The sequence below is a fragment of the Xiphias gladius genome, chromosome 21, assembly GCF_016859285.1.
Source record: "Xiphias gladius isolate SHS-SW01 ecotype Sanya breed wild chromosome 21, ASM1685928v1, whole genome shotgun sequence".
Lineage (NCBI taxonomy): Eukaryota > Metazoa > Chordata > Actinopteri > Istiophoriformes > Xiphiidae > Xiphias > Xiphias gladius.
In genome coordinates, this window is record NC_053420.1 from 9667225 (window position 1) to 9695135 (window position 27911).

A 27911-nucleotide genomic window follows, 5' to 3' on the forward strand; every position below is an offset into this window, starting at 1 on the left:
CCTTTGTCTGCCATTATTTACCGCACATAAAAACAGTTTAAAGAATGCCTTGACACCCCAAGATAATCTTCTTTTTGCTGACTTCCAGTGATTTACCTTCTCACCTACTTGCAGTAATGTACAGGTGTACCGCAGGGGCCCCGGTGTCCTCACTGGATGAACTTTACATGAGCAGGCCCGGCCAGATCTCCAGTCATGTACACTAAGCGGACAACAGGGGGAACTGATATGAAACTATGAGATCACACAGCACACACAAACAGAGTTAATAGAGTAATACGAGCTCCGGAAGCCTGTTCACACAGGCGTGCTGCGCCCACATACATCATTCACATAAACACTCAGCAGAACGCCCACTTTTACAAACACGAGCTGTACACACCCATACACTCACGCTCTCCCGCTTTCTCACACAAACACTCACACACACCCACAGCCAAACATGCACAAAGCAAATCAGCATGAATAAATAAGAGATGGAGTTGTGCTTCACAGTCTAATCTCTGAGGAAAAAACTGCTTGCCGCATCAGCAAGGATCAGCCCGGGCGCGTGAGTGGGACACTGCTGGCTTCCGGGAAACCAATTTGTTTGTTTATTGTCTTGGTGTTTTGTCAGTGGTTACAGTTCATTGCAGCCAGCCCATCTTGGGCATGCTCTTTTAAATGGCATCTATAAAACATAGGATGTGCTCCCCCCACATCCTCTTCCTCCTCCGTACATGACGGAGCCGCACACGAGTGTCACAATCCTGCATTTCGCTCACTACAGTGGGGCTTTGAATTTTCCCTTTCAACACCCGTTGGATTCACCCGAACAGCTCGAGATGGCGCTTTGAGAGGTGGAACGCACCGTGCTTTCCAAACGCATTAGCCTCTGAGCACCGCTGAGCAGCACATCTTGTGGCGCTGAAATCAGGTGTGATCATGTAGATAGATTGCTGACTTTTTATTGTTTCCGCCAGGCCAAATCTGCCGGGCTGGTGGTGCATACAGAGTCTCTGAAATGATGCAATACTCAGGATCCGACGGTTAACTCACGGTGCTGCAGTGCTACGTTCTCTGTGACGAGACACTGGGCTACCACATGTATAGGTGTCCTGCATAAACGCACACGTCTAGCGTGCCCACACTACAGTCTTACATGGACACATTTGGAAGGACCGCGGTCTCAACAGGCAATCCCGAGAGTACAACTTCCACAGCACTGTGCATACATGTACTGAATGTAAAAAAACTAAAGTGCATGTATTGTTTTGTATCGTGCCTGCAAACACAAGCCCGACTCACATACTATGCCTTATTGATCTGACAGAGTGGGCAAGGAAGCTGTAGGAGAACACAAATACTGCCTGGGGTGGCTCCTTAAAACTAGAGAGAAGCCTCTTATCCATGGTGTTCTCATCCCTTTGGAAATCACCTGGTGGCTCATGCATATCAAGTACTCTCTCCAAGCCTCAGTCTGCGATCTGCCTTCTTCAGTCTCTGCTGTTTGTTGCAGTGTCTGTGTGATGGTGGCTTTGAGAAAAAAAAAAAAAAACGGAAAAAAAAACAAAACAACACACACACACACACACACACACACACACACACACACACAGAAAACTGAAATTGCAAGCTAATCTCTCTAACCTCTCCGTTCTCTCTGGTTCTTTTGCAGAGACGCAGTGCGTTTGTTGCCACCAGAACAGCAGAAGCAACCATTTTTGTTTCACCACCACTTGTTTGGGAATATGCGTGCCTCAGCGCAGTATGGTGAGGTCATGGTGGCAGGGTGTTTACAGGTGCAGACAGGTACGATTTTATTCTAAGCCTCGAGTCCTAGAACAAATTCCCACTTTTCACAAAAACCACTGGAGAGCTCAGAAATCTTTTCCAAGTTTCCTATCTCACTGTCAAATACAGTGGAACTGTCACAGGGATCCCATCTCCAGTAATCCCAGGGTGGCCTTTGCTCTGCCTGTCAGCAATACCAACCAATAACACTGCACAATAAAACCCTCCAGAACAACAGTGGGCTGCAGGCAGCTTCAAGGGCTACTGACGGCGATCTATAAAACAATATAATGGCTTGCCTGTCAGTGAGTGTGAAAGGGAAGAATTACGCCTCCTCTGACTCTCTGAGGGGACTTCAATTAATCACAGCAGAATTGTATCACCCCGCAATAGGAGTGTAAGGTTATTACCATCCCTGTACTCCACAGGATGAAATGCGATGATAGCACTAATTGAGGGGAAGAGGAAAAAAAAAAAAAAAAACAGCTGACCGCACAGCACTTGACAGGGGGGATGAGGGGCAGATAAAAGTACGGGGTGAACAAGGAGGTAGAGTGAGATAGACAAAAAAAGGAAGTGGGAGGGGGAGAGCGGAGAGGGGAGGGGTTGTAGAAAGAGAAATATTCACTGTGGTGTGTAAGCATAATCATAAATATCTAATGTCTGTGTGCAAGGCAGCTGACAGCAAATACAAGAGCCCCTTTTCATTAGGGACTCCATCCGTGTCTTCTCAACATAATCCAACAAGATAACAGCATTGTACTTTTCTTCAATCACAAACAAGCCGCTTAGAGCTGGAGCTGCTTTCTTCTTAATTTGGAGTTGAGGGGGGGAAAAAAAAAAAAAAAAAAAAAAATCAGTGTGATGGGGGGGACGCAGCCGTGACTTCAGCTCCAGGTCCCATTTCAGGCTGTGGGGAGCCATGTCTATGTTTAGGTGGGTGGTTGGGGTGGGGGGGTTCTTGATGGGCAGAGATGGAAACACTGACAAAATATTTTGCACTCTTTTTTTTTGGGGGGGGTTACAAAAAACAGCTGAAACATTAGGTCCAAATCTGATGTTATCTACTGCGTCAGAAAGACAGACAGACAGACAGACAGATTACATGCCACTTTTTTAACACGACCGTCACTGATAAAACTCCTCACGGTTTCAGATGATTCTTCTCTTATCCCATGCTCACATAACAACTTCTCCGGGCGCAGGTGAGACCGCACGTCTCACCACCCGTCTGCCTTCTACATGAACATGTCGGAGGAGGAGAGGATGAGACCGTGAAGTTTCTGACTGGCCCTGAACACAGAGGGGAGCTCCCCTCCGATGCCTCGGCGCACCCAAAAACGAGTTAGGCAGACCCCCCCCCCCCTCGAGAGGGGCACCTCGATTTGTGTCTCCTTTGAGCTGCGCAGACCTGGTATCCTCTGAATCCAGACCATCCGAAGCCTGCAGCTACACCTGTACGCCGCCCCAAGCCGCCACTTCCCGGTAGCCTGCTGGCGGCTCGCAAAGTTAATAACTATTTATCACGGTGGAAACGATCGATGGTCCAAATCGATAAGCTTAGTTTATTCATAGGTTTGGCTGCCCCCTTGCCGTTTCCCGGCCACGCGCAAGCCGGCAGGCTTTAGAAATTTGCAAGATAAAACTGTTCGCATCCGGCAATTCCTACTCGATCTCGCGTTGTAAACGCCACACGTGTCAACAGTTTCATGCACAAGATACGGGACGATGACATCTCCCAGGTATGCGGACCTACCTGTCGTTGCGCAGTCAATTAATCCCGGGAAACGTCCCTTTTCATTTATTCTCCATTGTCAACCCCAGAGACCGGAGAGCTCTTCTTCGGAGAAATGCAATTTCCTTCAGGGCGCCTCTCTTCAACGCACAACCTGAAACACTGGTCTAAAGTCGAGGCTCGCCCGTCGCGCAGTCCCCGGGTCTAAGAAGTCTCGATCGGGGCCGGTTGCCACTTGCAGGCGGCGGACTCCAAAGTCTATAAAAGTTGCTGGTCCTCCGGCTCGGACTCAACACAACTTCCCGTCCGCCAGAGCGACGCAGCAGCTGGGCAGAGCGCCGGGCCGTCACTCATAGTTTCTGGATTCAGGCGTGATGTGGTTTCGGGTTTTTGGGGTTTTTCTTTTTTTACAATCCTCCTTCCACATACTAGTTTCATTTGGGTTTTGGCAACGTCTTCGCGCAGTTGGGAGAAATGGAGGCGTCCGAGGGATGGGAGAGCAGCCGGATGCATCACAGCGTGCGTGGTGGCAGGTGGCGGCGCTGCGCCGGTGTCATAGCGCCATCCAGTGGAGGTCGGTGGTCCTGGGCTGTGGTTTTGACAGGAAGGAGTGCGGACATTTATCTCAGCCGCTCTCAGACGAGGATAATTGGATGATTGTGCCCTCTTCAAGACGGCAAGATAATACCTATAGCAGCAAAATCAAAACTGAGTCAGACCGTATTGACTTTTAGATTGATCCATCTATCTGTCTGTCTCTCTCTCTCTCTCTATCTTTTATCTATCTGTCTGTCTGTCTGTCTCTCTCTCTCTCTATCTCGCTCTCTGTTTATCTATCTATCTATCTGTCTGTCTGTCTATCTCTCCCCAGGTATGCGGACCTACCTGTCGTTGCGCAGTCAATTAATCCCGGGAAACGTCCCTTTTCATTTATTCTCCATTGTCAACCCCAGAGACCGGAGAGCTCTTCTTCGGAGAAATGCAATTTCCTTCAGGGCGCCTCTCTTCAACGCACAACCTGAAACACTGGTCTAAAGTCGAGGCTCGCCCGTCGCGCAGTCCCCGGGTCTAAGAAGTCTCGATCGGGGCCGGTTGCCACTTGCAGGCGGCGGACTCCAAAGTCTATAAAAGTTGCTGGTCCTCCGGCTCGGACTCAACACAACTTCCCGTCCGCCAGAGCGACGCAGCAGCTGGGCAGAGCGCCGGGCCGTCACTCATAGTTTCTGGATTCAGGCGTGATGTGGTTTCGGGTTTTTGGGGTTTTTTCTTTTTTTACAATCCTCCTTCCACATACTAGTTTCATTTGGGTTTTGGCAACGTCTTCGCGCAGTTGGGAGAAATGGAGGCGTCCGAGGGATGGGAGAGCAGCCGGATGCATCACAGCGTGCGTGGTGGCAGGTGGCGGCGCTGCGCCGGTGTCATAGCGCCATCCAGTGGAGGTCGGTGGTCCTGGGCTGTGGTTTTGACAGGAAGGAGTGCGGACATTTATCTCAGCCGCTCTCAGACGAGGATAATTGGATGATTGTGCCCTCTTCAAGACGGCAAGATAATACCTATAGCAGCAAAATCAAAACTGAGTCAGACCGTATTGACTTTTAGATTGATCCATCTATCTGTCTGTCTCTCTCTCTCTCTCTCTATCTCTCTATCTATCTATCTATCTGTCTGTCTGTCTCTCTCTCTCTCTATCTATCTCTCTATCTATCTATCAGTCTGTCTGTCTGTCTATCCTCTGCATATGGCAATCTCATTTGGCAATCAGTTTTTTTCTACAATAGATCTCAAAGATATAAAATATGCAATAAGATTTAAAAACAGGGCAAGAAAAAAAAAAGACCCTCAATTGCTCTCCCAAAAAAAAAAAAAAAAATTAGACTACCCTCCCATCAGCAATAAAAAAAAATAAAAAAATAATTGACAACTGTAGACAATAACTTACTCAGAAGAACTTGCGTGTTATGACATCCATTAGACTCCTGACTACTCACCAAGGTTATTATTATACATCTGTCTGTCTCTGACATTCAGCTTCCGCTCTCCTGCCTGGTCTGCAAAGGCTTCCCCCCAGTAATTGCATTATCATCTCTCCATTTCTCAAGCAGTCTCTTTCGTCTGCCGCCCCCCCCCCCTTAAAAAAAGCCAGGAATGGGTGGAATAATCAATACCAACCTTTTGAAATAGCCTGTGGAGATAGGAGGCAAGCATCTGGATTTGGATTTGATTGATTTTGGACACCCTCAGAGAGTGTTATCATCATAAAGCCAAAGCCATCTACTACCTCACAGACGCACACACACACAATACACACACACACACACACACACACACACGCACGCACACAAGCAAGCAGAATCAAAGGGCAGAATACACAAATCTCAAGGGACTCAATACAAAAAATGTCAGCACATTATCACTGACCGGGGCTGAGCTATAACATTCAAAGCAGATATGCAGACCAGAGCCGGGCTTCACATCACTTCATAATTGCCTTATGAATAGAGAAGCTGTTATTTTGATTCTATTGGTGCCATTTATTATAAGAATCCTAAAGTCATCAAGTTTCTGTCCCCTTCCCTCTCTGTCTCTCATACACACACGCGCGCACACACACACGCGCCCACACACACCGAGAGAGGAGATGACCCCATTAATCTTTAGTACAGCGTATAGACCCATCCTGTCATGCCCCTCACACTGTGGCTTGTGACACAGCTCTGCTCATTAAATCACACGACAGGATGAGGTCAGCCGCGAGGTAAGGTCTCTCAAGCTGCGTGAGGGCAGATAAAGCCAGCGGTGTATGCGTCTGCTAGGGAGCGCGACAACAACTGTACTCTAGGTGGCAGCTGAGGTGAGTCAGGTAATCCCGGTAAATGAGCACTTGGCATCAAAATCTAATTAAACACTCCGGCTTATGTCTCTTTGAGGTCACACCAGGAGAAGCACACATCCGCTGCGTTCGAGGCGTCATGTGATTTGCCACCTCGCAGCGGAAACCGTGCTGCCTTTTTAGGTCTTGCTATTGTGGGTGTTACCTTGTATAACACTCATCGTTCCGTGCATGCCATCCTGTGATCACTTTCACTCCGCACAAGGAACAGGAGTCGTGGGTGCTCCGACGCCCAACAATTGATTTCAGTGGTTCACTTTAAAATAACAGCACCCTGCAGGGAGCGGTGTGCGAGCCCTCTGCCTGAACCCTCGCTCGCCCTCACCGCTGAAGTGTGTTTGAAGACGGTGGGATGTCTACCAGAAAATTGCAAGAGGAAAAATAGGAGGCATAATGGCCTCAGGAATGGAGCCGACCATCAATAATGCAGGGGCAGCTGCAGTTAATGCCCTCTTTAATTCAACAGGTCTGCAGACATCGGGACAGTTTTTCTTGCTTAGCTGCAGATGCTCGATGAGAGGCAGCTACGTGAGGCTTAATGGCTTTGTTTGGTCTTTCCCTCAACCTCAATCCCCCCACCTCCCGATTGCAGAGCCATCCATGGGTTTTCATCAAGGGGGCCTGCCCTAATGGAGTTTCCAACTTCACCAGCTCTCTCAGATACCAGTGGGCAGCTGTGACCACAGAGAAAGAAAGGATGTCCACACAAAATAAGAATATAGGAGCTCTGTTTGGTCTGAACAGTGAGAGTACTGTAAGGTTTGATAAACAAAAAGAGGGCATAACAGTCAATGTCACACTGCAAAAATAATCATATAGAATTTATATTGTCTTACAGGTCCTAAAAATTTTAACCCAAGCAAATACTTCTTCCATCAAGGTGAGACATTTTCAATTATATCCATTGGAAAGAAATGAGAGAATTTTCAAGACATTCTCAAAACACGGGAAAATAGATCAAATTAATGGCACACTGTATGTTTCCTAGCTGATGCAAAGAAAAGCCACACGCTCATATGGAAACTATGATGCAAACTGTTCATTTTTTAACAGTGGTGGATGAGTATTCAGCTCCTTTACTTGAGTAAAAGTGCAAAAACAGCAATGTAAAAATACTCAATTGCAGGAAAAAGTTGCAAAATACAAAAATGTACTAGCAAAAGGTGCTAGAAGTATCAAAAGTAAAATATTAAATCCTTTTACATTTTTGGGCCTTGAACAGTTATTTAGACGAGACCATCTGAGAAGTTAGGAGGGGAATATCCCTAAACAACACATCTGAAATGTAAATGAGTGGCCTCAACCAAACACTACCTTTTTTTTGTAAGGGGTTACAAGCCACTCGTTTAATATGTAACAATGTATTTTATTTTATAAGCTCATCATACGCTGCTTTATATAGCATCTTGTAAATTATTTCACAGCTATGTAAAACATAGCTGTGAAATAATAGCAGTGCAGTAAAAGTGGACTATTCCACTCTGAAATGTAAATAAGTAGAAGTATAATGTGGCAGAGAATGGAAATACTCAAGTAATTTACAAATGCAACACTGATTGGAATTCTATAGATCAGCATTTTGGCACACCTTGCCTTCTTTAAAATTGAGTTCATAAAATTTTAGAATATAAAATCAATAAATTGTATCACAGTTATGAGTTTGAGGTTTTTCCCTCTTTTCTTTGATGTCGGTCTTTGACCCAGCGCCTCACTAGAACACAAGAGATGTGCGTGTTCCTTCAGTTCTACCTGATTCAGAACCAAAACATGAGACAAGACGAAAACCTTGTTGAAATGAACATTTTTGCAGTACAGATCTGACTACAGCGCATTCATTTTTGCACTGTCACACAATGAAATATGAACTAGAGATATTTTAATTTTCTTTTCTCTTGTTTTCTCTCCTGACCTGTTCTGAATATCAGATGGACTTGACGACTTCTCACCAGAGATTTTTTGAAACTGGAACCAGCACGACTCCACACACACACACACACACACACACACACACACACACACACACACACACACACACACACACACACACACACACACACGCACACATTCACAAAGAGAAATCATAGAAATTGAGAAATCATTTCACTGTTTCCCTTGGATTCAGAGCAGTCAGCCTCGGCGAAGTCTGACAGAGAAGTAGTGGGTCATTCATCAGGAGAGAGATTAAATCTTCATCCACTGCTACTGGATGCTGAGAATACTTCATCTTTGCGAGAGGAAATAAAAGTTTAAAAAGAAAATCCATCCTTTGAGGCAGAGGAAATCGTTTCATTTAATTTCCTTTTATCACTTTGCCGGCGTGTGATGTTGTAGACGGTTAGCAATATAACTGTTAGTACAAAAAAGATTGTCACAAAGAGGGGATAAAACAGAAAATGTGTTAACATACAGATATATGTGTGCTTCCTGCTGAGCTACACAATCACATGGGTCAGTTAAAACACGCAAGACAGACACAACTCCCATCTTTTTGAGAGATCAAACAAATACAGTTAGATGAGCCTCTTCTATAACATGCTAGCCCCATTGTTTTTCATATTGCATCTGATAGTACTTTGGCTCCATCTACTGGAGAATATGTACGGGTGCAAAGATGTCTCTGACATGAAAATACAGATCACGCAACCTCATCGAGAAGGGTCCAGCTGCAGTCTTGCAGACCCTACAAACCATGTCCCCTTCAAACCACAGCCGTTATCATTAGGCCAGACCTAACCATTCCCCTAACCATCACCCTAACCCTTCCCCTAACCATTCCCCTAACCATCATCCTTCACGGCTGCAGCTGGATATACTTGACCTCATCACTGAATTACACGCTTTCTGAGGTCTCGGAGGTTTTCTTACCTTTTTAAGTAACTGTTTCATCAAGGTTTTTTCATGTTGGATAATCAAATCTACTCACACTGAAAATGTGTAGTATTACTAAGCAAAATGTACTTAAAGTATCAATAGTAAAAGTACTTATAATGCAGGAAAATGGCCCCTAAGAGTGTTATACTATTTGATATCATATTTCTGAATTATTATTAAAGCTGCATTAATGTGTAAGCAGCATTTCACTGTTTATATACTTTTGGGTAGTTTAATCTATTTTAATGCAAATGAACAATTTGTAATGTAATAAGTAACTGCTGCTGTCAAATAATGTAGTGAAGTAAAAGGTACAATATTTCACTGTGAAATGTGTTGGAGTAGAATTATAGAGTAGAATGACATTGAAATACTCAACAAAGTACGAGTATCTACCATTTTGTACTTAAGTACAGTACTTGAGAAAATGTACTTATTTACTTTCCACCTCTGTAGCTGTCGAATAAATGTATTTGAGTAAAAGTACAATAGCTGCCTCTGAAATGTAGGAGAGCAAAAGTATATAGTATAATAAAATGGAAATGCTTGAGTAAATGCAAATACATCCAAATGTACTAAGGCACAGTAGGCCTCCTTGAGTAAACATACTCAGTTATGTTGCACCACTGAAATAAATAACTTCTGTAAGTAAACGAAAACACAGCAAACAACCAATACAAAACTACTAATAGGCTATAATGTGATGTGGTTCTGCTTTCACTTTTACTTCCTCCACAAATACAGCTAAATAAATGCACAAATAAAGAAATTAAAACTGAGTATCAGCGCAGATGATGAGCAGCTCTACCCAGGGAGGATGAAGGATAAACTTTGTATACCGCGTCTTTCAAAACAGAGAGCAGTGAAAAAATGTTTTTTTAAAACACAGTAGCAAAGATAACAATACCATAAAACAAAAGCACAGCTGACAGCTTTAATATTGTCTGATGGAATAAGCACGAACTGAGAATGGGCCAGTGGATGTTTTGTTTACCTGGTGATAGTGATTGGTAAGAGCAAAAAAAAAGAAAAAAAAAAATCATTTAAATCACACGTCAACCTCAGTCCTTGAGCACTGTGAGCTGAAAGATGGACTGTGACCTCTGATAAAAGCGATTATGTAACACAGTCACAGGCTACTCTTCATGTACCACTGCTGCTGCTGCTGCTGCTGCTGCTGCTGCTGCTGCTGCTGCTCTTTCAAAACTTAGGTCTTCTGGAGATCTTTCAGTGCCTCTCTCTAATAAGGCACCCTTTTAAAAAGGTTTATAATTTGTAATTAATATTTGTATTAATAGGTCGTAAATTATTCAGTAATGCTTTAAAGCTCAGTTGTAACCTGTTACTAAGAACTCCTTTTGGGTTGCCAGATTGGGAAAAATCTCTTGGACAGGTGTTTATTCACCTCCAGAATAACACTTACTATGTATATATATATATTTTTCTAGCTCTTTGGTTCATCAGGTACACCCCCTCCAGGGGACCTTTTGACCTCTGACCTTGTGCAAAACTGCTGCAGAGCATCTGTCTTGTTAAGATTTATAATTAAAGACTTGATGGAATGTTGTAAAAAAAAAAAAAGACCCTGTTATGAACTCAAATTAATTTACCATTTAATTACAAATGACTTGCTAACTTTTGCTTTCGGTGAGTGAGAAACCTGCACAGGGGGAGTAAAAGCACTGGACAGAAGTGGTGGAGCTGATGAACGCTCCGGTAGATGTAATTGAATGTGGGAGAACTAATTTGAACTACTTTGGATGCTGTTGTTTAATCTATAACCCTGCATCATATTCATAACATCGCTGTAGGTTTTTTGCATTAAAAAAAAAAAAAAATCTTTATTTCCAAGTAACTACAGCTGTCAGATAAACGTAGTGAGGTAAAATGTTCAAGGAAAAGAAAATACTCAGTTATACTCTTAAAACATCACAGGGGTTAAAACAGTGGCATAAACACGTCTTCTCATTATCTTAATGTAAATTGTTTTTTTTATTTATTTTTTTATTTCAAGCCAGTTCAACTCAAGATGTCCTCAGAATTGTACCTGAGTGTAGGATGTGAGTGAATGTAAAAGCACTGTCGCCATTATCGTTCGCGTCCTAACATCTGAAACCGCGGACCTGACGCTTTTATTAGAAAGTGAGACACTCATCAACCTTTACTGTTCACTCGACAATTGACGACCGGACAGTCAGAAGGATTTTCTTACAACCCCCCCCCCCCCCCCCGAAGGGTTGTCTGCCCTATAACTGATCTCTGGGGCCTTTGTAAATGGTTTATTATAATTTAATGAGTTGATGTCTATTACATTCCGAACGTCCCCTATTACGCCCCGTGGTTGACTGTGTGAGTGTCCATGAATCCACACGTCGTTGGGGTCTCCCCGATTTTACTGGCAAGGCTCTCACGCCCGCCGCGGTCCGTCAGCTCCTCGCGACTGGAGCCGCGTCTGAACACATCTCGCGGCTGCCGAGGGTCTGGGTTTTTGCCTCGGGACGTTGCGGTGCGTGTGATGTGCGCCCGCGGTGGCCGCGCACCGCCGTGAAGCCCTGCCCTCCGGGATGGGGCACGGTCTCCTGCCGGATTACAGCCTCGCACGCAGCCAGTGAAGGTTTTTTTTTTTTTTTTTTTTTTAAATTCTGTGTGCATGAGGAAAACATCACGCCTGAAAGCTGTCACATGGGGCCAAGGAGAAAAAAGAAAAAAAGAAAAAATCGCTTCCTGAAATGATCCTCGTCACTGGCTGTGTCTCTGTGTGTGTGTGTATATATGTGTGTGTGTCTGTGTGTGTGTGTGTGGTTTTTTTTTTTCTCTAACGTAATCTCGCATCGCGTTTAATTTTTCCGTCCGGATCGTTTGGCCGAGTGTCGTCGCCGATGATGATCAGCAAAGTTAAAAACGCGATGTCCACTCTGGTGGGAGGGATGATGCCGCACGGACACCACCACCACCACCACCACCACAACCATCACTCAGGTGGGGGCCAGACCTGCGGACCGGACAGCCTGCCGCCGCGCTTCCCCTACGGTCGGCCGGATTTCTTGGACCTCACCCCGGAGCTCCTCCAGTACTCCACCGAGCACGCGTCGCGGCCGGTGCTCACGCTGAAGAGGGGCAGCAGGCTTCCCTGGAGGACGGGATACGCAGAGTGAGTGGCGCGAGGGATTTCGCTGACGAGTTGTCCCGAAATGAAACGATTCGCATCAGCCAGATTTCACGGTTTTGTCACGGTCCGGAGGAGTGTCAGGCCTGTGTCGCTGCAGCCTCCGCAGCTGCGAGTGCACTGCAGCAGCCGCCAAATGATGGCCAACATGGCCTTTTGCTATTGTTTCCACCAAAGTGATCCCCCCCCCCCCCCCCGCTGAGCTGCTGTAAATGATGTCAATTTGGAACCGTGTGTCTGCGCGCTGATTAGAGCAAACGCTCCCTGTCGTGACACCGTGATATTTTTGCTCAGAGATCTTTGAATACTGGCTCCTCCTCGATTCAATTTAAAGAGTAATAGTGGGGGTGCGAGGCCACACAAAAGTGAAAGCAGGAAATGTCTGCCTCCTCGTGCCTTTCTGTGTCTTTCTCAAGTTCATGACGGGTTTGATGGTGAAAGAACGTCAGTGCCCGCCTCGGTTTCTTTCTCTCTGCGTCCAGCTGGTTGTCTGTTCTTTCTTCCTGCACACTCAGGGAGCCAGCGTGGCCCCGTGTTGGCGGTGAATGCTTTAGGTGGTTTCATCTCTGTCGTTCATGAAAAAGGCTTTGTGGCCACGCGAAGCCGTTCACATTTGTAGTGCAGTGGTGCAGAAGTCCAGTCCTCCTGTCCTTGGTCTAGCTGCAGGTGTTTTCATACTCTGATACACTTGCAGGACTCTCACAGGTGGAAAAGAATGCAGCATTCCCACTGCTGGCCAGAATGTGCTGTTAAGGCGATTCCCACTGAGGAAAAACACTTTCAGACATTCCACACTCCCACGGGGGGGGGGGGTTAGCAGGGACTGAGTAGCTTCAGTCTGACGGTATGTGGGCTATATCACCCCTGCCTGCCCTCCAGGACCCCGTATGGAGACGGGAAAAACCGGCTGACTCATGCAGACAGTCTCAAGGGGACAGGGGTGAGATTTGGGACGACGACCGTCTCAGAATGACTGTGAATGTGCGAGGTCAAAATGAGGATGCTGCAATGCAAAAATCGAGGTTATTGTGTGGTAATGTGCGCAATCATCGTTCCCGTCATCTGCAGAAAACAACTTTGATGTGAGTCCCTGAAACCATAACAACAGCATTAGCAGTGCTGTTTACAAAACAGCGTAATTGGCTTACCCCTTCATGCATCAGCTGTCAGTGCTCATTTAGTGCAGAGAGTGCAGAAATCCAAATAGTCCACACCCATCAGTGTTAAGTTATCCCATTTAATGTTAGGGCCCTGTGAACGCAAAAACCCCCAAATAAATGTGAGCGAAAAACAGCAATTAACGCTGTGGATTTAAGATTCTGTCCCCTCGTAAAGATGCAGCATTGATGCCAAATTATCGTCGTCACCGGGTTGTAAAGGTTGTGCACGCGCGTGAATGTACGGCCGCTCAAAGCTAAGAAAAAGCTTGTGATGTGTGTAGACTCCTCAACACAGGAATAATTCATAGATTTAGATCAATCTGTCTGAAACTACAATCTCCACAGAGCAACGTTTATCTAAAGGAGCATCTATCTGCGCCCTCCCCTTTTGGTCTGGTACAACAATGGCCAGACGGCGTAGGCGGATGGCCAGACTCTGTGCAACTTCTCAAGTTTGATGTCACTCAATTAGAGTCTGTCTGTCAGTCCCGTGGTAATGAGGATTCGTGGTCATTGCTGTTGGGCTGTCTCGGCCTGGCATCACACTGATGGAGCTGTTCGGCATTCACATACATGCATACGTGAGGTCTGGTTTCAAGGGGAGTTTGAATCGCCTAAAGCCTAAAATCTGTCTGTCTGCAGTTTGACCACCACGCAGGTTTATGATGCTCAAGAGAGTGAGTCTCATTGATGCTGCCGTACAACATTGTGCCAGCATAGACATATGAATGCCCTTACGGTAAGACACTCACAGTGCTTTTGTCAAACGGCTGTGTAAAACCATTTGATATGGAGGCGCACTCATAGGCTCCTAATACTGCTGTATATATATACACATATACAATCTATAACATCGTGCATAATACGTTGTTGTATGATGTTATAACTCCATGTGATGAATAAACAGATGTTAGTGGAGCATAACAGTAAAGACAGAGATCCTGAAGTGAGTGAAAAGGTAGAGAGAATAGATAGATGACTTTTTACCAAGGTAATTTCATGCTGAAAACATAGGGATACATGATTCTGTTGTTTACATTGTGAACAAACGTTAAAATCAAATAAAATCGCATGAGATTTGGAACCATTTCTGTCGTGCTTTACAATGGATATTCAGCTCAGGTGAGACACTTTTACTGAACACGATGAAAGTGTAAGTAAGTACAGAAAGGCAGATTCATGAAAACGTTTCTAATCTTAAAGAATAGCCACAGTTTAATGTCATGAAAACGTTTATTTTCACGCATTTGAATGCAGTGGGCGTGGACTTTCTTCGTATCCCCCTGTCCTTCTTCAAACTCTCATAGGTCACATGCTTTAATTGACATTTGTTCTGTGTCCAGATCCTGAGCTGATGGTGAGATACAGGTTGCAAGTTGCAACATGTTTTAATTACACTAACTGAGTTATGCTCTAAACAAAACTCAAGTCACTGCAGTACCTGTTATTGTTCTACTAGTGATTTGTTTTCGTCAGGGCTTTCCTATCAGTTTTCGTTTCGGCATTGCACCACACGCGTACCTTGCACCGTGACAAGCGACTTCCTCTCCTTAAAAAAAGAATTTAGATAATGACTAGACTTAATTCCCCGTGCTACTGATGAAGGCTTCACTTTTAGACTACGGAAGACTCCATGTACCAGGCCTGCTGTGTTTGTCTATCTGCCAACTTCCAACCGGAGGTAGTTTCATTCAGCAGCAACCAGGGATTTATCTTTTTCATATCTGATTTGTAAAAACTCCTCTCAAACAGTCCACTGTAATACTCCGAAATGTGTTTATAATGTGAGCAGAGGGGTTAAATACACACCCAGAACAGGCCAGACTGCTGAAACAGGTGCAGAGTTTTTATTTGAAACTACATATTTCACTGGATTATTGCACCACTGATCTGCCTCTGACTCAACTACAAAACTGTTTTCACATCACTAAAACAGCATTTCTTCGGTAGGAGCATACGATGAGACATGAAGTGGATTGTAACATTTTTACAGAAACTACAGCTTTATGTGGAGAATATGTCCTGGTGTCGGAGAGATAATGTTTAATAACACCAGACTTGCGCAGACACACATTTTCATCAAATTTATGAGGTTAAAAGATCCAGCAGCCGCAACTAGAGAATTTACTGGAAATTTCGACTTCTGCTTTTGAACTTTCCTTGCATAATATACATTAGCAAGGGTGAAACAGAAAAACACCAATTTGGTTTTTCAGTCACAAGCTGTGGAAACTTATGACCGAAACGCAGATAACGCAGTATGTGAGAGGGTTAAGTCACATAATAGGCTCGAGCTCCTGGTTTAGAATCATCATTATGTTCAATTATAGCTCATTGAGCACATGTGACTGCTTTCAAAACACAGAATGATTGCCGATTCTTTGCTTTGGGAGTGGCGAAACTTTATTAGGCTTAAGAAAATGTAGAAAGAGGACATTTACTTTCATATTCAACCTAGTCTCCCCTCAAAACAAGTGTAAAAATGATTTAGGGTTTCTAGTTAGTTTCAAATTTAATTTATATCAGGAATTCCTCGTAAGTACGGTAACAAGGCAGGACAAGCCAGTCATTCCACTAGTGACACTTTATAAAAATATATGTTTATCTGGAAAAAACACAAAGTTAAATCATCTCAAGCACCGTAACATTATAAGACAGTACTTTAAATTAGGTCTTTTAATTGCTGTTTTTTTCAGCGAGCCAACATACTGTAAGCCTCCAACTGCTTACAGAACAGATGCATCCAATAATAGAAAATATGAAGCATATACTCTGTGCTTGTTGTATTTGCCAGCTTTTATATAACCCTCCTAGCTTCGGTGAGATTTTCTGCCAGCAGCCAGCCTTTACAGATAGCACATGACCTCAACGAAAGGGCCGAGGTAAGTCAGAGCGGCGCTATAGTAAACCAAGCAATATGCAGCCAAGGCGAGGGCTGGCAGAACATCGTGGATTTTCTGTGATCATACTCCAGTATAGATTGAGAGCTGTTTCTCTCCGGCACTGCGTCCGGTTCTCTGAAAATGTCCCGGCCTCGGCAGAAAGCGGACGGAAATCAGGCGACTTTAAATTCTTCCCTTTCATTAGTCCTAATGCAGGGAGCGCAGTGCAGGACACTTTTGTGCCTGTCCACTGCTTTCAACTGATTAGAAAGTTAAAGGGCTTTTTATAATCCAGCTTTGGGCAGCAGTTGCATTTTGTGCCTCATATTTCTGATATCAAAGCGGCTGGCCAGCCAGCAACCATTTTCTGTAGTGACTGCAATCGGCTGAACTATTTGGAGAGTGAGAGGTCAAAGGTCTTAATTCGATGAGATTTTTACCCCCGGTTTTTCTCTCATCTCTCATACAGTTTGTCTTCAATCCCTTTCGTTTTTGGTCTCTCATGGTTTTCCCTTCCTCTGATGATCCCAGCAGTAACTGATAAATCACTAATCCTTTCTCTGCAGAAGTTTCCATGGGAATCTTAATGACATTACTCGAATTACCGGAATTGTGCAATAGGTATTATGTCTTATTATCCAGCTAATTTGGCATTTATCTATAATTGAAAGTGAAAATGTTATGTAATATGCCAGCATGAGGTCCAAAATGCAGCCTGTCCATGTCTGTTTCATGGCAGCTTAAAGGACCATACCAGTGGATGTTTGTACTGTATGTTGTAGCCCGTTTTCTACAATTTACATATTCTTTGGCTACACTGCTTGGTCAAACTGAATTTTACCTACTGAATTTAGTATTCTTTTTACTGTTTTATTACTATTTTACATTCACAAACCTCCAAAGCGCAGTTGTGTACGGCTTTACCACTCCTTGAATCGCAGTTCTTCATTGGTACCTCCAGTGAACTCTGCTGCAGCATACACCAGGATAGATGATGCTGCTAGAGTAAGAAACAGTGCATTACTCTAAAGCCATTATCCTCCACAGGCATCAGCTCATAATAAAAAACACTTAATTCTGTCTGCAAGTTCCCGCTGGGACGTGACTGCATCCTGCCCCACTTTTTACCTCATTGTTGGGCTCTCTCTCCATCTTTCTGGCTGCTGTTACGTTTTGTTGTGGTTAGAGGAATGACAGCAGGCACTATAAATCATGTGACTCCAGGCTCAGCTTTCTTCCTCACCTCTTCCTCCGTCAGGGTGATCAATGCGGGGAAGAGCATGCTGAACGAGGACCAGGCCTCTTGTGAGAAACTGTTTGTGAAGAAGCCGAGCGGCAAACACCGAAACTCCACTCTGCTGGAGGACAACGGGGTGAGTGAAGGGCAGACCTTTGAACATCAACACAGGAGTTGGAGAATGATAGATGAAATGTCTTATCGGAAGCTGAAACTTCCTCACACTATCTGTGAAATGCATTGTAGTTTTCTGATACCCCACAGTGGTGTTTTCATATCCTATTTGGTACTGATGGATTCACGTTGTTACGTGTAATTCCCCTCCGATCCTTGTGGGACTTATCATTTTTCTCTCTCTACACTATCATTTAAATGTCTCTGGTATATTCCCCCTTCTTGTTATCACAAAGTCAAGCATCGGAAACAAATTCCAGTGGTTAAAAATAATTAAGTATTTACTGGCATGTTTGTGACTTCACCTTCTGTTTTATAGTAAAGATTTAACTGTAGAGATCTTAGTCTGAAAAATTACCCAAACAAAAGACATATAACCAGATTTTACAACTTTAGTTTGGTCTTTTCCCTCAGCTTGTGCCCTGTGTATGGTTTAAACTATCATATCGGGCTAAGGATTACTTTTATTCACTCAATACTATCAAGTTTTTTTCACAATGATTTAATTTATTAAGCAGCTAAAATTATTATTTTTATGTTCACAGTAGATCACATAACTGCTTGTATGTGAAAGGGGTCACTCAAAGTGACAAAACCCAACCCCAACCCTCACCCAGTCGCCGCAGTTTTAACATCTTTCGGCTCATTGTTTTGGTTTTTCAACTGTTCTGCTTCACTCACACATCTCTCCTTAGCATCGTTTTCGGCCTCAGAAGGCAGTAAAGAAGGCGAAAAAGCTCTAAAAAACCCACTGTACGCCACCTGTTCAGCACCAAATATCAGACAGATAAAGTTAGTGATTACCTCGGTGAACACAGTGAAGCATTTAGCAGCTGAAGAGCCAGATAATTCCTTGAAGAGATGGTAGAGACCAGAAAACAGAGGTAAAAGAGAGTGAATATTGGACGTAAATTCATCAGTGGTCAGATACATTACTTCAAACGAATGTTAATGTTGCTCCATATCTATTCGATGGGTAAATAGGCAATTTTTTTGCTACCATGTTTGCCATATCAACTTAAAACGTTATAATAAGCCAATGTGTCCGCTGCCATCAAATGGCCAAAAAGTCAGTTATTGCAGGTTTGAAATACCAAATCTGGTTGATCATTAGGTTTTTACCTCTGCAAATCAAAACTGTGCAGTAACTTTGTCAGCGATTCATTTTCTTAACGCAATAAAACAAAAGCACACGCACAGGTTTACACCACGGCTTTACAATCTAGAACTGGTGTTTCATAAAACCCATGTGACTGGGTTCATAGAACGGAGGCCAAAATTGTAGTTCTGTAATCTGTCTAAATACATATACTCTTCAGGTCAATACCTCTGATTTAGACCCACTACATGACCGCACCACAATGAATTACATCATCCCTTGTTGCACCCCTCCCCCACTTGAGTTTAGCATCAAAGGGGTAAGCAGATGTCTTGTGCCTGTTCATCTGTTGGGTAGTCAGTCAGGCCAACTGGCCTTGTAAACATGCCTGCAAACACAAAGGTGGCAACGCCTCTTCCTATCCCATTGCATCATAGTAGAGCAGCAGAAGCCCTCGGAGGAAGGGATTTTTTTCTGTAGTCTTTTCATCAGTTGTGTAGATCCTGTCAGCACAGATATCACATTTGATTAATATTGTAGGTTTGAAACATTTCAATTTTTTGTTTTTGTGTGTGTGCGTGTGTATTTTTAAATACCCAAACACCGCTGTTCAATATTGTTTTAGAATTGTTTTTTTTACAATATAGACCATGAAAAGAAAGGTTCACCATAGTTCACAATAAGACTTTTATACCTTGCCAGCTTTCCCATAATATTATAATCTAGATTTACCGCAGCTGAAAACCTGAAATATATTGCTTAGCATGAAAATGTTAGCAGCTGTAGTCCCAGAGCCTGTAAACCCTCACAAATCTGTGCCTTCTGCTCAGAGTTGTAATCTCAAAGGAGATTTGTTTTTTTAGGCAATATTATTGTTCAATTATTTTATATATTACTACAGCTGCATCCTTTGTTTAATACGTTTTAATTTCCATATAACTCTGTAGGATGGCACAGGAATTCCTCTCCACTTCTGGGGGGTGTTTGATGGACATGCAGGTTCTGGAGCCGCCATCATGGCCTCCAAGCTTCTTCACCGCCTCATTAGAGACCGTCTGGGAGAGATCTGCCACCTGCTGGAGAACCCCACCAGTCCGCCTCCTATCTGCTTGGCCAAGAACGGCAGCCCGTACCAGGCGGAGACAAAGAAAGGAGCTGCACAGGAACCAGAGGACCCCGATGCTATCAACGACTCCTCAGTGCGCTTTCACATGGAGAAGGTTGTCAGTTTGGAGAGTCTGGTGATGGGAGTCATTGAGACGGCCTTCAAACAGATGGTGAGCAGATGTTACCTGCAAAGCATGTTAAAAAAACGAGCATATTTCAAGCTGCACAAGGCATTTTTGCTCCTTTTTATCTTCAAACGGCAGTATTACCTAACATTTTAACTTCCATTCACAGAAAACACTTTAGGCTTAAGAACTAGTTCTGAGAGACCATATACTTGCCCTTACCGTCTTAGCCCCTCTCAATAACTATTGCTGGATTGCCACAAAATTTGGTCACGGTGTCCAGGGGGTGAATCCTACTGATGTTAGTGATCCCCCTGGACTTTGCCTCTTGAGCCACCAGCTGGTCAGAATTTTTAGTTATCCAGCTTCACACATCCACATCTATGGGACAGATACAGGCACTTACAGCCTCAGAGCTGCCCATGTGGCTGTAGACTCTTAATCTTGTTTGCACATGTGCACCTTCGAGCAGCAATGCACCAAGTACAAATGCTATTAACTTGTTGCTCGCCTATGATTCATACCAAAGGAAGATAGAAAAAGTAAATACATTTTATTGAACACAACTTCCTGTCACAGCTTTTTTTATTATCTAAGTGTTGATGTTATTGCTGTGGGTGGATGGGTGTCCAAACCTGAGGATTAAACTAGAGCAAATAGGCCAAATTTGCTTGGTCGCAGTTAGAAAGGATACCTCTGTTGCAGCCTCACTTTCGGGTTTAGATGATACTGAACGTAACCCACAGTATAGGGGATGTGTTCCTCAAAGCCGCCTTGTTCCTCTCCATTAGTACTGCTGTTTTGTTTTAAATATGAATATGTATGGAGAAAATAATGAGGTATTCAGTGTGAGGGGAAGAACAGTGATTTTGTGGCCTTTTGCTTTTACTTTGATTTTTCTCGCTTTATTTCAGGATGACCTAATTGAAAAGGAAAAAACGTCCTACGCCATCTCTGGTGGGTGTTGTGCCTTAGCTGCCATTCATTTAATGGGGAAACTCTACGTAGCGAATGCTGGAGATAGCAGGTGAGTGAAACAGCAAAATAGGACAGAACACAGGATAAATAACCCTGAAATTGATTGAAACAACACGAACATTAAGCATAATTACTAAATGGATTTTTATAAAGATAGCAAATGTAATTATCTCTAGCTCTCCACTGTACAGTACATGGAGCTTTATATTCATGGGAAATCTTTTCCCACAAAGTAGCTTCTTGTGCCCCCCGGGGTTCATTTTGCACACTGCAGAATCGTGTAACCCTCCTCTACCAACACTCCTACTCACCAGCCCTACTCATGTGAGTTGCTGGTGTAAAGTTTAAAAGAGGGAAAATGTGGTTCTGTCGTCTCACTCCCGTGTCCCCTCCCTCTCTCTCTCCGCAGGGCCATAATCATACGAAATAATGAAGTTATTCCCATGACTAATGAATTCACACCTGAGTCAGAGAGGCAGCGGCTACAGTATCTGGTATTCCTTATCTTTCACACAAATATCAGATAAATTGTATTTTTAGTAAAGGGTACATAGACTAACAGTAAGCAACCTGGAGAAGACTGAAATAAACTGACGATCATCGGTTGCCTGTTTTAGTAGCCGGTTGTAGTGTGACAGAGTGGGTGGATGATGTTCGCTGCTAAAACAGGGAGCTGTTTGACGCCTTCAGTATACAGCTCAGAGCACTGCAGGCCTTCTGTAACACAGTCTTAGAGCTTTTCTTATTTTCAAAAAAACGACTTATTTGTGTCAGACATGTAGGCCTAAGTAAAGCTTTTAATTCTGTAGTTTGGTGCGACCTGCCCTGTTTTTTTGTGTCACTCCAGGGCTTCCTGAGGCCGGAGCTTCTGGGAAATGAGTTCACTCACATTGAGTTCCCCCGCAGGATCCAGCACAGCGAGCTGGGCAAAAAGATGCTCTACAGAGACCACACCATGACTGGCTGGTAAACCTGGAGCTCCATTTTAATCACATTTTTGACAGTTAAACACTTTTCATGGAAAATTTATTCAGGATCAAGAATTCTATCCAGTAACTGTTCAGAACAGTTTGGTTGTGGAGTGCGTACTTGAAATGTATAAGAATATTCAAACAAAGATGATCTATTTTTTGATAAATCAAATATACATTTAGATAACATGAACTGAGAATACATAAAAAGAATACATTTTCCTAGCGTTTAATTTGACTAATTCGGATTGCTTGTTTTTTTTTTCTGCCTAACAGTTCAAACCCCCAAATATTCTGTTTACAATGATCTGTTAAAAAAACTATCAAATATTCATATTTGAGGGGCTAAGATCTGTTTGTTGTGTTGTTGTAGGGCTTATAAGACAATCGTTGAGGATGATCTGAAATTCCCCCTGATATACGGAGAGGGGAAAAAGGTAAGAAACATGAAAATACTCAGTGTATTGTACTGGATCATTGTCTGTTATGACATTTTTCTAAATGGTTAGGTGCTAAAAAAGTTGGATTTAATGATAATATAAAAACATACAACAAATACACAATATAATATAGTGTGGAGTCATGATGTTTTACATTGTGTCTCTGCAGATTATTTTAGTTGAAATTATGATTGCAAAACATTTTTATATCTTCTAGTTGTTTGCTAAATTCTGCAGTGTCTATCTGGGTAGAAATGAGATCTGCTCAATATTTTCACTATTGTCTGAGAGAACATGGCTTTCACTTAATAATCCCTCACAAGTGGATTTTCCTTGAACTGAAGTACATCCCGGAACAATAACCTACATTGTTATGTGGGTGTGTGGGCATGTTTTCTCTGTACCGTATGTGCGCATCAATGTGTGTTGGTATCTGCAGGCTCGTGTCATGGCGACAATCGGAGTGACCCGCGGGCTGGGGGATCACGACCTGAAGGTGTACAACTCCAACATTTACATCAAGCCCTTCCTCTCCTGTGTCCCTGAGGTGAGTTTGATGAGTGAGAAGCAGCTTTGGTTTGTCAGCGCTGCCTGAGGAGTTACTTCAGCATTGTTGCGTTAGCCACCTCAGAGCCTTTAGGATACATATGAATAGCTGTCAGGCCCCGGGCTTCGCTTTACTGCCCGTTGCTCAAAATGAAACTCTTGTGCATTGCTCAAAGCTTTACAGGCTCAGATATGGCGCAACGAAGTCGATTTGCCCACACCGGGTTTCCTTTTCTTACTTGTAATTTTTGTTCACTTTTTATTTTTGACAATTTAAAGATATTTCACAAAAGAAGGAGAAAAAAAAACATCGACAAAGCATGGGAACCAAGTGTGGTATACATTTCTTACTGTACAGTCTTTATGTCCATATTGTTCTTAGTGTCCTTGTTGTCTGCAGTGAAGGTGGTCCATTTCTTCCATTTTCTGGGAAAGGACTCCCCCTTAATCCTCATAGAAAATGTCAGTTTTTTCCATATGTCTATCTATTTTTTAGTCTGGGAGGTTTCGTTGTATGCCCATTTTTTATGTATTGTGTATTTGCAGGCATATATCTTGCTGTCCTGAGGGATCCCATGACCCCAAATGTCAGAATATTCTCCCAAAATATGTTCATCTTTTCACACAACCAAAACCTGTGAAAATGATTAGCATTCGTGTCACACAATCTCCAACACTGCTGCTGAGTGTGAGGTTTATTTTTAAACGGGAGGCGTGATGTAAATAACATGATCATGATGAATTCTTCCAAATAAATTCCAAGATGAGATTTCTATATTTATAGTATACAACCAAAAACTGAGTGCACCCTTGTGCAATACCACTAAAATGTGAGTGATAGACTACATTGAAAATACAGGCCCCAATGTACAACCTCAATGAACCAAGTTAAGTACCCACATGTTAAGGAACTGCCTGAACAAGTGAGAAAGCAGATTGTGAGACTTCACAACGTTGGGAGAGGATACAAGAGCATCAGTAGGCTGTTGAACATAAGCGGAAACACAGTAGTGGCAGTGGTGAGGAGGTAGAGGAAGAGCCACGCCACCAATAACAGAAGGCGCAGTGGGCGTCCTTGAAAAATGACGCCACGCGCATTTCGCTATTTACGCAACCTCGCTTTAAAAAACAGATGGGTAAGTGCTTCTGACTTGGCACAAGCATTATCTGTGGAAATTCCTTCTACCTCTCTTGTTGGATTTTATTTCGTATTTCCTGTTCAACCTCATAATTACATGAATTTTGTAAGCTTGTTGTAATTCACTCAAAATAAGTGGCTGAGCTTAATGTCAAAAAAATGTGAGAGAACACGAGCAGCTTTCCTACAGCAATTGGAAGTTATGTCCCTGGCGAGCCAGTATACATTTGCTAATCACCCAGCACTAATAAACACACAAACAGAAAACGTTGACTACCGTCTTGATGCATGCGACAGCATGATGACTAAAAGATTAAAAATATATATCTATCAATCACAGGTGAAAGTTTATAACCTGGATGAAAACAAACACGGCCCAGACGACGTCTTGGTCATGGGTACAGATGGACTGTGGGACGTGACAACGGACAGGGAAGTGGTAGATGCCGTGTCAGCCTACTTATCCTGTTGTGACCCCTCTGATCCCATGAGGTATGCAGTCTGCCAAATAATCCTTTACATTAGGCTTTTGTTCTCGCTATATACTCTCTTATGTGCCGTGTGAACACGTACAGGAAAATGACATGAAAGCTGTAGTTTCATAAATGTAACATCAGTGAAGTGCTGTTGTGCCCAGTTTGTCCACTAGGCAGTGACAAACATTTAGGTCTCCAGCAAAATTCTGCTTATAGTTCTAGCAAATTTAATCATCTGTAAGTACTAAACAACCATAAAATTATTTATTTATAACACAATATGATGTCGTTGTAAGCAGATATCAGAACATTTTTAAGTGTTTATTAATGTGCAGTTTTTCCAGCATCTGTAACTTCACCTATGAAGACAAGTGGCCACTTTATTAGGTACACCTGTACAATCTAATGGAGTCCAATAGAACTGTGCTGCCATTAGTCTACTTTTAAGATGTGTTATATTGTATTGTTATTAACTATGGGTTTATATACCAGCATCCAGTTATGGATGCTTCACGGGAGGAGTTGAAGTCGTTGCCTAATACATCAATAAACACTTAAAAAGACCATATATCTGCTTACAACTCGTTGAGGGGGGAAAGCAACTAAAGCACCACAAGTACTGTGATTAAGGACAGTTACTTCTCATACTTCACTATAGTTCAAAGGAAAGTATTGAACTTTTCACTCCACTGCAATTATGTGACGCCTTTATTCGCTAATCACTTTTCAGATTGAAATTTTAAATGAGAAAACATATGACAGGCTTATAATATAAAAGAAATACCTTTTTGGCTTGTGACTCTTTACAACGAAGCAGCATCTAATTGGTGCTCCTTGACAAGTTTCAGATGTTTATGAATTGTCAGCAGTTCCACCGAATAGACATTCTAGTATTTGTGCTTCTGCTTAAGTAAAGGATCTGAGTATTTCTTCCGCCACTGGAAATTTGTTTCGTATGTGTGCGTGTCTTAAATCACAGGGTCACTCACTGTAGCAATGACTGTTTTTGTGTGTTGCACAGGTTTACACTGGCAGCCCAGGACCTGCTGATGCGGTCTCGAGGGGTGCTGAAAGAGCGTGGCTGGAGGCTACCCAATGATAAACTGGGCTCAGGCGACGACATAACTGTATTCGTCGTCCCGCTGGCAGGGCATGAGTCAGAGACATGAGGGGGCGTTGTGGCGACCGCTATGACAGCGCTGAGTCTTCAGGGTCCTTCCCACAGTCCCTCCAAGCTCCTTAACCCTGGACCGACGGGGCAGCGGGAGATAAAAACACCTTTGTCATAGGGAAGACTCGGGTCTGAGCAGCACCTTCATCAACCACTAGATCACATCCCGTCCCACGCTTCACTTCAACCTAACCCAGGATCCCATCTCCTTTGGTCTCAGTCATGTAACAAAAGATTTTCAGTGACATTATAAGAGACGTCACAATCTGCCTCCCAGACCTGCCGTATGTGACGGTTGCCAGTGAAAATTAAACCCTTGTAATATTTCTCTTCCCTGTTTATGTTCAAGACTGGGCCGCTACTCAAACCTTTGAACAGATTGTTCATTTTCATGTCATTACCTAAATGTGACTCTCTTTTGTAAAAAACCTAACAGGGGAAAAAAAATCTTCCCGCAGTTTCACAATCGTAAAACCATGTAAAGAGGATTGCAGCAGAGAATGTGAGGAAACCAAAGAGATTATGCCATGGCATAAGGATGGAAATCTGTAAAAAATAAATACATAAAAAGATAAACAATAAAACAAAACAAAAAAATTAGATTTATGTCTGTACATTAACGAAGCATGGAGGACGTAAAAGCCGAGGAATGGACCTTTACAGCACTGGACCCAAACAGAATCAGTTGAGTCCACGTTGCCATATTTCCTGTTTCAGTCATGATGAATGAATGACGACACCTGAGGCACTTGAAGACTGTTGCACATGCTCTGTGGTAGCCTGTTGATTTGTGATATCTTTTTACTGAATGTGGCCATAGATGATTTGTTTTGTTTTTGTCCTCACAATGAGGAGAACAGAGGTTTATAGCTGTTACATTTGGATAATTTATTTCATTTTACTACATGTTTTCTGTTTTTTACCCAAGAAGGAGAAAGTAAATTGTTGTCCATAAACGTGTTGGTATAGTAAGATGTGAAAAATTTCACACATATGCCTTATTAAGAGCTGAGAGGGACTCGAGCGTGTTTTTCTTCAGATGCACTAAATTTGATCCTTGTAGAAGTGGCAGAGAACATTGCATGCCCTTAAATGCACTGCATACCTCGTTTGTACCATTTTTGTTATGTCATGTTGTTATTTAGATTATCCATATATTTTTAAAGACAACTTTGGTTGTGAGCAGTATCAGATGTTTGATTTTTTTTGTTTTTGTTTCTATCCATACGTGTTTATTTAGAAAGATGGTGAGTCCTAGAATTTGAGCTACCAAAATGTGAGGTAGGGGGATAATATGTACCAGTTTAGAAATAAATCAGATCTTTCCCATTTGCTTTGAATGTGTTCAATTACACTCTTGTGTCACTGACTCTCAGACGCACGTATATCTGAAGAGGAAATGAACCTTCTGAGTCAGAATAGTTCAGTGAGTCTGTCACTGACAATTATACTGTTTGACTAAGAGGAGGGTTTACACCCTAAATGATACAGCTGTTACTAAAAAAAAAGACCCACTATGAGTTAGCATTGAAACAAAGACAGAATTAATTTAACAAGAGCAGACTTTCTCTATGTTTTCTCACACATTGAATTTCAGCAGAAAACAAGTTTCCAAAATATGTATGAACTTCAATGAGAGAAAAGTAATTCTTCTTCATGTAGCACAAAGCCACAAAGCCTTAGAACAAAATATTACTTATTTAAGGTTTAACCCTTGTGTTTTGTTGACATTGGCTTTACTTTCTCATTGTGTAAGTACCAAATATTTTTCTTCTCTGACCATATTAAAATCAAATATGTAGATAGGTATTAAAGTGGTAACCCATCACTTTGCCACAAGCCGGGCTTTTGATGAGGAAGACAAAATAACCATAAAACACTGTTATTACAGCAAAGAGGGAAATATGTCATGTATTATCTGTTGTACGGTCTAACTCATGAAGCAATACACATTTGTTTATGTACACTACGT

The 27911-nt window shown here is 42.8% G+C and overlaps 2 protein-coding genes across 2 annotated transcripts in view; one reads left to right on the forward strand and one right to left on the reverse strand.

The window, feature by feature from the left end:
- tafa3a (TAFA chemokine like family member 3a) overlaps positions 1–4084 on the reverse strand; it is a 102411-nt gene extending 98327 nt beyond the window's left edge. The window contains exon 1 of the mRNA XM_040158559.1: positions 3530–4084. The gene's annotated coding sequence lies outside the window, so the exon portion shown is untranslated. The remainder of the gene's footprint in view (positions 1–3529) is intronic.
- Positions 4085–12112: 8028 nt separating this feature from the next.
- On the forward strand, positions 12113–27258 carry ppm1j (protein phosphatase, Mg2+/Mn2+ dependent, 1J). The gene is made up of 10 exons (XM_040158670.1): positions 12113–12420; positions 17736–17850; positions 19935–20264; positions 21134–21246; positions 21607–21691; positions 22045–22163; positions 22542–22605; positions 23048–23155; positions 24633–24784; positions 25790–27258. The coding sequence occupies exons 1-10, from the start codon at positions 12149–12151 to the stop codon at positions 25935–25937; spliced, it is 1506 nt and encodes a 501-aa protein (XP_040014604.1). The 5' UTR covers positions 12113–12148; the 3' UTR covers positions 25938–27258.
- Positions 27259–27911: the final 653 nt, after the last annotated feature.